The sequence below is a fragment of the Gobio gobio genome (genome assembly GCF_949357685.1).
Source record: "Gobio gobio genome assembly, chromosome: 7".
Taxonomy (NCBI): domain Eukaryota; kingdom Metazoa; phylum Chordata; class Actinopteri; order Cypriniformes; family Gobionidae; genus Gobio; species Gobio gobio.
This window is the reverse complement of record NC_137103.1, coordinates 30,749,518-30,760,967: the sequence shown is the minus strand read 5'-3', so window position 1 is coordinate 30,760,967 and position 11,450 is coordinate 30,749,518. Positions and strand designations below refer to the sequence as shown.

The following is an 11,450-nucleotide window of genomic DNA, read 5'->3' as shown; positions in this document are numbered from 1 at the left end:
CTTTCTGTTTCTACCTTGGGATGCCAATCCTGAGGTAACTAGAGAGTGCGCCAGCTCCAGTTTGGATCCAGACTCTTACAAAGATTTCAGATGACCAACACCAATGAAGAGATGACGCCAACCCCTGTGAGAACTTCAGATTATGCCAGCTTGAATCAATTTACACAACTGCAAATTTTTCCATATATTGCAATCATTACGTGACAACTTGTAATAAATGCTTTAAAGGAGTAGTTCGCTTCAAAATGAAAATTTCTCAACAAATATTTTCAATGAGATTTACATATGAAGACTGTACATGCCACTCAAGAACATTCTACGAGTGATCCCTGAACAAGGCTTAAGTAGATTTAAGTATACTTTGGGATTGCTGTCCTGAAGGAAGGTCCATTGTTCATCAAGCTTCAGTCTCTGCACCAAAGGCATCACCATCTTTGCCAAAATGGCTTGATACTTCAAAGAATTCATGATGTCCTTCATACAGTCAAGATTTGTCAAGATTTCCACTTCCTGCAAAACCACAGGACTCCCATAATAAGACTGGACCACCTCCATGTTTGACCATAAAGAGATGGTGTTCTTCTACTCATAAGCTTTGCCTTTATAGCACCAGACATACCGCTGATCCACAGATCCAAAAAGTTCCAGTTTGGTCATATCACTCCATAAAACATTCTTCCAGAACTCTACAGGTCTATCCAAATGAATTTTAGCATATTCAGCCTTTTATGTTCTTCTTGGTCAAGAATGGCATTCGGCAAGATGTCCCAAAATGAAGGCCATGCTTGTCTAGTGTTCTTCTTATACTCTGCATTGACATTTTTTTTCTTCCTCTTTTCATCAGGTCATTTCGTCTTTTCTTCATCAAGTCTTTGGCAGTAAATTGAGGGTTTTTAATAGCTTTTGTGAGAGCTCTTTTGACTTGCCAAATATTTGCTACTCAACTTTAGCACATGCATCGGCTAGATGTATGTATATGTAACAGCACAAGCTAATTCAGTTTTGTTATAGAATTTCCAAAGGCTTAATTGTGTTTTAACACAATTGTGTACCATACCATACAAAAGTGACTTAAAACAGCAGCGTTAAACAGGGGTTGAATAATTATGACAGCTGTATTAAAAAAAAATCCTATAACTCATAAGCATTACATTATATATTAATATTATCACTTTTAATTAAATTAAAAACTCTATAAAAAGCCTACATTTGTAAATTATTCCCGTCTCAGGGGGGTTGAATAATTTTGATTGCAACTGTACATATATATAGAATAAAAAAATCAAACTCATATTCATAATCATCTTGCTTTACCATTGAACAATATATTGTAAAAATGCTATTTTTATAACATAAAGTAATTTGCATGTACAGTAATTTTTTCTATTCGTTGCACAATGTAAAAAAGAAACTGTGTGCCACACTCAAAACTGTACCACCAATGCTGACAAATATCCCTGTGTATCTCATTTTGCATGGTAGGCCTCTATGTATTTTTGCTGGGTCAGGAGCTTACCCACAATGCAGGGCACATATTCTTTGGTATAAAAGTGAGCACTTCAAACAGACTGTGTCAGTGTAGCTGCAACAACCACTCAGTTCTGAGGAGCAACTAGCAAAACTGTGACCATGGGCAGAGTAAGTTATGGAATCTAAAGTTACAACAACAACAAGCTGAAAATGACAATACACAAATTGTAACTGTAAATAATATGAGATACATTATGTAATGCATGTTGTCTAATCACATTACAGAGGAGGCATAAATGCAACTTTTTATATATTTAAAACAGTTTAAATGATTAAAAGACCAACTTTGTGTTTTTAGGTAATCTTCTACGAGGACAGGAACTTTCAGGGTCGCACTTATGAGTGCACTGGAGACTGTGCTGACATGTCCTCCTACATGAGCCGCTGTCACTCTTGCAGAGTGGAGAGCGGCTGTTTCATGATGTACGATCGTCCCAACTACATGGGAAATCAGTATTTCTTTAGGAGGGGCGAGTATGCTGATTACATGTCTATGTTTGGAATGAATGATTGCATCAAGTCCTGCCATATGATCCCCATGGTGAGCTCCATGAACATCTGGAAATATTTGATAGATGTTTTAATAACTTTAATAGTCTATGAGAGAGAGAACACATTAGAGCCTATGTACGTTTGATCTCAGAAGTTCTGCCTGCAAAACTTAAATATCACTGATATCAAATGTCTCTTCCTCTACAGCACAGGGGCTCCTACAGAATGAGGATCTACGAGAGGGAGAACTTCATGGGTCAGATGTATGAGATGATGGAAGATTGCGACAGCATCATGGATCGCTACCACATGTCTCACTGCCAGTCCTGTCATGTGATGGACGGCCACTGGCTCATGTATGAGCAGGCCCACTACAGAGGCAGGATGTGGTACTTCAGGCCTGGAGAGTACAGGAGCTTCAGCAATATGGGTGGCATGAGATTCATGAGCATGAGGCGTATCATGGACTCCTGTTATTAGTGTTCCAATGTTTCAATAAAAATGGTCTAAATTAAATCTTGACTTGACTGTATATCCTAACTATTCAATGAATTATTGTTTTTTTTTAACTTTTTTTTTTTTTTTTTGCTGAGGTGGCTCATGTGGGGCATATTCAAGGATGACAGGAAGCAACAATAATAATCAATAATAATAAATTAGTAAATTATATATATATATAAACAGTGAGGAAAATAAGCATTTGAACACCCTGCTATTTTTCAAGTTCTCCCACTTATAAATCATGGAGGGGTCTGAAATTGTCATCGTAGGTGCATGTCCACTGTGAGAGACATAATCTAAAAAAAAAAAATCCAGAAATCACAATGTATGATTTTTTTAACTATTTATTTGAATGATACAGCTGCAAATAAGTATTTGAACACCTGATAAAATCAATGTTAATATTTGGTACAGTAGCCTTTGGTTGCAATTACAGAGGTCAAACGTTTCCTGTAGTTTTTCACCAGGTTTGCAAACACTGCAGGAGGGATTTTGGCCCACTCTGACCCACTTGAAGACTGGCTAGGCCATGCCAGAACCTTGATATGCTTCTTACAGAGCCACTCCTTGGTTATCCTGGCTGTGTGCTTCGGGTCATTGTCATGTTGGAAGACCCAGCCTCGACCCATCTTCAATGCTCTAACTGAGGGAAGGAGGTTGTTCCCCAAAATCTCGCAATACATGGCCCCGGTCATCCTCTCCTTAATACAGTGCAGTCGCCCTGTCCCATGTGCAGAAAAACACCCCCAAAGCATGATGCTACCACCCCCATGCTTCACAGTAGGGATGGTGTTCTTGGGATGGTACTCATCATTCTTCTTCCTCCAAACACGTTTAGTGGAATTATGACCAAAAAGTTCTATTTTGGTTTCATCTGACCACATGACTTTCTCCCATGACTCCTCTGGATCATCCAAATGGTCATTGGCAAACTTAAGACGGGCCTGGACATGTGCTGGTTTAAGCAGGGGAACCTTCCGTGCAATGCATGATTTCAAACCATGACGTCTTAGTGTATTACCAACAGTAACCTTGGAAACAGTGGTCCCAGCTCTTTTCAGGTCATTGACCAGCTCCTCCCGTGTAGTTCTGGGCTGATTTCTCACCTTTCTTAGGATCATTGAGACCCCACGAGGTGAGATCTTGCATGGAGCCCCAGTCCGAGGGAGATTGACAGTCATGTTTAGCTTCTTCCATTTTCTAATGATTGCTCCAACAGTGGACCTTTTTTCACCAAGCTGCTTCGCAATTTTCCCGTAGCCCTTTACAGCCTTGTGGAGGTGTACAATTTTGTCTCTAGTGTCTTTGGACAGCTCTTTGGTCTTGGCCATGTTAGTAGTTGGATTCTTACTGATTGTATGGGGTGGACAGGTGTCTTTATGTAGCTAACGACCTCAAACAGGTGCATCTAATTTAGGACAATAAATGGAGTGGAGGTGGACATTTTAAAGGTAGACTAACAGGTCTTTGAGGGTCAGAATTCTAGCTGATAGACAGCTGTTCAAATACTTATTTGCAGCTGTATCATACAAATAAATAGTTTAAAAATCATACATTGTGATTTATGGATTTTTTTTTGTTGATTATGTCTCTTACAGTGGACATGCACCTACGATGACAATTTCAGACCCCTCCATGATTTCTAAGTGGGAGAACTTGCAAAATAGCAGGGTGTTCAAATACTTATTTTCCTCACTGTATGTATATATATATATATATATATATATATATATATATATATATATATATATATATATATATATATATATATATATATATATATATATATATACACACACAGGTGCTGGTCATATGATTAGAATATCATCAAAAAGTTGATTTATTTCACTAATTCCATTCAAGAAGTGAAACTTGTATATTATATTCATTCATTACACACAGGCCGATATATTTCAAATGTTTATTTCTTTTAACCCTTTAGGTGCCAGAGGTTTTTTCCTAAAACGTTTGATTTTGACATCTTCATTTCAAAAGGCTATATCTTAAAAGTGATAAAAGATAGAGACTTTCTGTTAATTAGAGAAATATTAAGGATGACCCAAAGTTCATGTAGGGATTACATTCCCATCTAATTTGCATATTATGACGTCATATGGTGGTGGCCATTTTGGATTATAGAATTTTCATGAAAAGTCACATGTTTAAATGATAAAATGCAGCACTTCTTTCCCCCCAAAATGTCCCTCACCTTCTGTATGCTATATTGCACAATACTGAATGCTCAGGTAAATAGTAAATAGTAAACAAACTGTGTAAATCATTACTAATAAATGGTAGAAACAAACCGAATGCATATAGCGGTTGGCCTTTTGCTGTAGAGATTTTTCATTTACTACATACAGTAGGCACTCTGATTCCATGTATGGGGCACATATATATTATTCATATGACACACAAACACAAGTAGACAAGACCTGTTTAGTTCAAAAGCTCACTCACCATGGCAAGGCACAGATCATGAGTGAGATGCTACAAGCAGCGTGGCCAGATCTGCCTCGCGCACGCGCCGAGTGTGCACAGCTCGGACTACTGTCATTGCGACTCCCCACCCTGCCTCCACGTTGCCCCCTAACTGTCCTATGAATACTTCGACCTCGTCTAACATACCCACTGGCATTAGACAAAGTCTCCACCACAATACTGTCGCCGCGATTGCAGAGAGGCACACGGTCAGAAGACAAAGCTTCATGGCTAGCGCGGTAAAAATCTCCCACCTCGTTCCCCACAACACTAACACGCCTGCTAACTTCGCGATAAACACCCCGGGAAACATTGTTCCCAACATTGCTCACTTCGCACACTAGCTCTGCTTTTGTTCACACTGATTCAATGCGCTCTAGCTCGAAGATTTTGTATAGAAGCATGACGTTTTTTGTTGGGGATGAAGTATGACATGTCTGCCATCTAGTGGAGGGGAGGTCGAACAAAATTTGACACCCTATTTGACAAAATCGTCCGTTTTATTCAGTGCCGCATCTTGTCAAGTAAACTCGACCGTGGTGCCTAGAGGGTTAATTTTGATGATTATAACTGACAACTAAGGAAAATCCCAAATTCAGTATCTCAGAAAATTAGAATATTGTGAAAAGGTTCAATATTGAAGACACCTGGTGCCACACTCTAATCAGCTAATTAACTCAAAACACCTGCAAAGGCCTTTAAATGGTCTCTCAGTCTAGTTCTGTAGACTACACAATCATGGGGAAGACTGCTGACTTGACAGTTGTCCAAAAGACGACCATTGACACCGTGCACAAGGAGGGCAAGACACAAAAGGTAATTGCAAAAGAGGCTGGCTGTTCACAGAGCTCTGTGTCCAAGCACATTAATAGAGAGCTGAAGGGAAGGAAAAGATGTGGTAGAAGAAAGTGTACAAGCAATTGGGATAACATTCAAAAATGTGGGGGAGAATCACAAAGAGTGGACTGCAGCTGGAGTCAGTTCTTCAAGAACCACTACGGACAGACGTATGCAAGACATGGGTTTCAGCTGTCACATTCCTTGTGTCAAGCCACTCTTGAACAACAGACAGTGTCTCGCCTGGGCTAAAGACAAAAAGGACTGGACTGCTGCTGAGTGGTCCAAAGTTATCTTCACTGATGAAAGTAAATTGAGCATTTCCTTTGGAAATCAGGGTCCCAGAGTCTGGAGGAAGAGAGGAGAGGCACACAATCCACGTTGTTTGAGGTCCAGTGTAAAGTTTAAACAGTCAGTGATGGTTTGGGGTGCCATGTCATCTGCTGGTGTTGGTTTCTGAGGTCCAAGGTCCACGCAGCCGTATACCAGGAAGTTTTAGAGCACTTCATGCTTCCTGCTGCTGACCAACTTTATGGAAATGCAGATTTCATTTTCCAACAGGACTTGGCACCTGCACACAGTGCCAAAACAACCAGTACCTGGTTTAAGGACCATGGTATCCCTGTTCTTAGGGCGCTTTCACACCTACCTTGTTTGGTCTGGATTTTCGGACTTTTCAGTTTGGTCCGAATCAAAATTACAGGTGTGAAACCTCCCCCGTACCACGGTCCGGACCAAACAGACGAAATTTGGTCCGACGAAAAGAGGTAGTCTCGGTCCAGATCAAACTGAACAAAGGTTCGTTTAGTTTCTATTGAGAAAGCATTTTCTGTATGGTTCGTGCTTTCAGACCATTTACAGGAAGTTCCTGTTTATGTTTAAATATTATAATGTTATTTTTAAACTTCATCTAGGCTACATTGATTATGAAAAGTGAAAAGATGTGCAATATGTCAGAAGACAGAAGGTCAGAAATGATTTTGAAAGAAATTTTGTATGATTTTGCTTGGAAAGACTTTCTTCAATGTGAATTTCGTTTTGTATAAATTGTATCTTAATTTTAATCAACGTTTAATCAGATAATTGCCTGGATTTAATAAATAAGGAGCAAATATTCTATAGCAGACAATAATAGAGGGAGCGATCACATGCTTTGCACATGAACTGGAGCGCGTCTCAAATAAACCGAAACTCAGCAGGCTACTTGTCTCACAAACATAAGAAATATGTGTATATAAAGCTTGAAATGTCCACTTTTAAACGTAACGAAAAGAAAATAGTCAAGCAATGCGCACTGTTCAATAGTGGCAACGATATGCGTCCGTTCATTCATTCTTGTCAAAGACGCTAACGTCAGACGCAAGTCCGTTTACAAACCTATCAAAACTAACCGAATGTATAAAATGTATCAAAACATGAACTTCAGTTCGGACCTTTGCACGGACTTTCAGGTTTGAAAACACCCTTAATTGGCCTGCAAACTTGCCTGACCTTAACCCCATAGAAAATCTATGGGGTATTGTGAAGAGGAAGATGCGATATGCCAAACCCAACAATGCAGAAGAGCTGAAGGGCTCTATCAGAGCAACCTGGGCTCTCATAACACCTGAGCAGTGCCACAGACTGATCGACTCCATGCCACGTCGCATTGCTGCAGTAATTCAGGCAAAAGAAGCCCCAACTAAGTATTGAGTACTGTACATGCTCATACTTTCCATGTTCATACTTTTCAGTTGGCCAAGATTTCTAAAAATCCTTTCTTTGTATTGGTCTTAAGTAATATTCTAATTTTCTGAGATACCACATTTGGGATTTTCCTTAGTTGTCAGTTATAATCATCAAAATTAAAAGAAATAAACATTTGAAATATATCAGTCTGTGTGTAATGAATGAATATAATATACAAGTTTCAATTTTTGAATGGAATTAGTGAAATAAATCAACTTTTTTATAATATTCTAATTATATGACCAGCACCTGTATATATATATTCTTTTTTTTAGGAACAAAAAACAAGATTTTTTATAGCTGATTGAACAACTGTTATTTAACACTGAACTGCAAGATGCATGTGGAAGACTCCAAATAACATGCCGTTTTTTTCTAAACATTTTACATCGTTAAAATGGTTTACACAAACATTAAGCAGCACAGTTGTTTTGTACCATTGATAATAATAAGAAATGTTTGTTGAGCGGCAAATCAGCATATTATATTGATTTCTGAAGGATCACATGACACTGAAACTTTGCTTTGCCATCACAGGAATAATTACATTTTAAAATATATTCATAGAGTAATCATTTCACAATATTGCTGTTCTTACTTTATTTTTGGTGGTGACCATAAGAGACTTAAAAAAACAAACAAAAAAAAACCATATATATATATATATATATATATATATATATATATATATATATATATATATATATATATATATATATATATATATATTTATATATATATATTAGAGACGGTCCCTAAATTTGCGAGTATCGAGTATCGAATATGCAACATCCAACGTCAAGCCAACTCTATGCCAGTGAAGAAGCAGTCATCTGACGGGACCACAGCACAAGGTTCGGGCTATACTGCTGTGGTATCGTTGTAAAGATGAATTTTAACCACTGACATGCTCGTCATTGTTACAAAAAGAGGTGACACTGAGAACAGATGGAAGTGGTAAACAGAGTTAATTTGCAGAACCAGGAAGTGAGCGGATAAGGTGAGTGTCAGAAGTGCAAGTCCAGCTGAATGTCAATGTAGATGGGTGATACTGTACTCTTGATTGCAGGTTGAGTCGGGGATCCGGACGATGGAGCGATGGAGACGAAGGAACCAGGAGACAAGACGAGGGAACACGAAGGAACCAGGAGACAAGACGAGGGAACACTCAGGAGACAAGGAGATACGAGGGAACAGGTAGGTAAGGCAGGTGAGTCCATAGAAGCAAGCAGTAGCGTGAGCATGTGCAAACGAGACTGGACAGTGACTGAGTGAATGCGTGGGACTTAAGTGCAGGCAGTGATTGCAGTGATGATAACGTGCAGGTGCGTGTGATCAGTACTCAGGTGAAGGTGCACGTTGTGTCTGGGAGAGGGTGGAGCCTGGCGTGCTTGTGACATTACCCCCCCCCTCCACGGCCCGATCCTGAGGGCCGAGGACCCCGACGCCGTGGTGGTCGACCTCTACCCCAAGGCGCCGGTCTGTCAGGGCGGGAAGAATGGAAGGTCTCAAGCAGGTTCGGGTCAAGGATGTCATGTCTGGGTACCCACGATCGTTCCTCTGGGCCGTAGCCCTCCCAGTCTACGAGATACTGCAGCTGACCACCACAATGCCGGGAGTCTGAGATATCCTGGACCTGGTAGGCTGCTCCGTCTTCAAGGAGAAGCGGAGGAGGGGGCTCTGGGGTAACGCCAGGCTCTGGGGAGACCGAAACAGAAGGGTGGTGAGGCCCTCTCACTCTCCCGGAATGAGTAGTCGACTGCAGGGACGTCGGAGGGATCCCCTGACCACGGGAATAGGGGAGGTTGATAGCAGAGTATGCACTGGAACGGAGTGAGGCCAGTGGTAGGTTGACGTAGAGAGTTCTGTGCGTACTGGGCCCATCCAAGGAACTGGTTCCAGGAGTCCTGGTGGCCGTGACAGAAGGTACGGAGGAAACGGCCAATCTCCTGGATCTTGCGTTCCGTCTGCCCGTTCGATTGGGCATGGTAACCTGATGAGAGGCTGACGGTCACACCTAGGAGGGAGAAAAAGGCCTTCCATACCGTGGAGATAAACTGGGGACCCCTGTCCGACGTGATGTCTTGAGGGATGCCATAGTACCGGAAGATGTGATTGAACATGAGCTCTGCGGTTTCCATGGCAGTGGGCAAACCTCGTAACGGGAGTAGAAGGCAGGATTTCCAGAATCGGTCCACCACTATGAGGACACAGGTACAGTTGTCCGAGACAGGGAGATCAGTGATAAAATCCACTCCTAGGTGTGACCAGGGGCGGTTGGGAATGGGCAGAGGATGGAGTTTCCCAGCAGGCAGATGACGTGGACTTTTGGACATGGCACATACCCTACATCCCTGCGCGTACCTGCTGACATCCGATGTCATGTGTGGCCACCAGAAGCGGTCGTAGCAGCGAGAGGGTTTCATTAACCCCGGGGTGGCCAGTGCCCAGTGACGTGTTGGAAGAGTGAATGAGAGGAGTGCGACGTGATCGGGTGACATACTGCAAGCCTGGGTTGGCAACCCTGCGGAACGTAAAATGGAAATGTAAATGTAAAATGGAAACGGGTAAAAAATAGCGCCCACCTAGCTTGGCGGGGATTCAGGCGCTTAGCTTCTAAGAGGTAACCCAGATTCTTATGGTCGGTAAGTACCAGGAATGGATGTTTTGTGCCCTCTAGCCAGTGCCTCCACTCCTCCAGGGCTAGCTTGATGGCGAGGAGTTCGCGGTTGCCGATGTCATAATAGATTTCCTCCGGGTTGAGCTTGCGGGAGAAGAAGGCACATGGGTGGAGACGACTGGGGTTCCCCTGCTGCTGAGACAGGACTGCTCCCACTCTGGTGGTCGAGGCATCCACCTCCATGACGAAAGACAGCTCCAGGTCGGGGTGGACGAGGAGGGGAGCGGTGGTGAAGGCGGTCTTGAGCGTCTGGAAGGCTTCGGTGGCAGATGGTGTCCAGGACAGAGGCTGGTGAGTGGACTGGAGATGAAACTGTAACTTTGGATGAATCGACGATAGAAATTGGCAAAGCCGAGGAATCTTTGGAGCTCTTTAATGGTGGAGGGAATTGGCCAGGACCAGATGGTTTCCACCTTCCCCTCGTCCATCCGGATGCCACTGCGGTCGATATTATATCCGAGGAACTGCACTGAGGGCTGATGGAATGAGCATTTCTCGGCTTTTAGGAATAGCTGGAAGCTCCTCAGGCGTTGAAGGACCTCCGCAACGTGGTGGCGATGTTCGGCCAGGCTCCGGGAGTAGATCAGGATATCATCGATGTAGACCAGCACTAATTTATGGAGAAACTCCCGGAGCACCTCATGGATAAAATCCTGGAATATGGAGGGGGCGTTGGCGAGTCCATAAGGCATCACAAGGTACTCGTAGTGGCCGGTGGGCGTGACGAAGGCGGTCTTCCACTCGTCCCCCTCACGTATTCGGATGAGGTTATACGCGTTGCGGAGGTCCAGCTTCGTGAACACAGTGGCACCACGGAGATGTTCCAGGGCAGCTGGGACGATAGGAAGGGGATAACGGAACTTGATGGTGATGATGTTGAGAGCACGGTAATCGATGCTGGGCCGCAAGCCTCTGTCCTTTTTTGCCACGAAGAAGAAGCTCGATGCAGCAGGGGAAGTGGACGGACGGATGTAGCCTTGCTCCAGCGCCTCCTTGATGTACTCCTCCATGGCCTTCTCCTCCGGGAGTGAGAGAGGGTAGATCTTTCCTCAGGGCACTGGCTCACCTGACAGCAGATCGATGGCACAGTCCCATGGCCAGTGGGGAGGCAGCTTGGAAGCCCGTTGGGGACAGAAGACGTCGCTGAAGAGGGCGTAGCAGGAAGGGACATCCACTGAACATCTCTCTATCGGACTCTTGA

General features: G+C 42.8%; 1 protein-coding gene across 1 annotated transcript; it reads left to right on the top strand.

Annotated features, from left to right (window-relative positions):
* Nucleotides 1-1,629: 1,629 nt before the first annotated feature.
* LOC307129402 (gamma-crystallin M2-like) lies at nucleotides 1,630-2,502 on the top strand (the record flags this gene model as incomplete). The annotated part of the gene is made up of 3 exons (XM_079821798.1): nucleotides 1,630-1,638; nucleotides 1,829-2,071; nucleotides 2,230-2,502. The coding sequence occupies 3 exons, from the start codon at nucleotides 1,630-1,632 to the stop codon at nucleotides 2,500-2,502; spliced, it is 525 nt and encodes a 174-aa protein (XP_079677924.1).
* Between the last annotated feature and the right edge of the window lie 8,948 nt (nucleotides 2,503-11,450).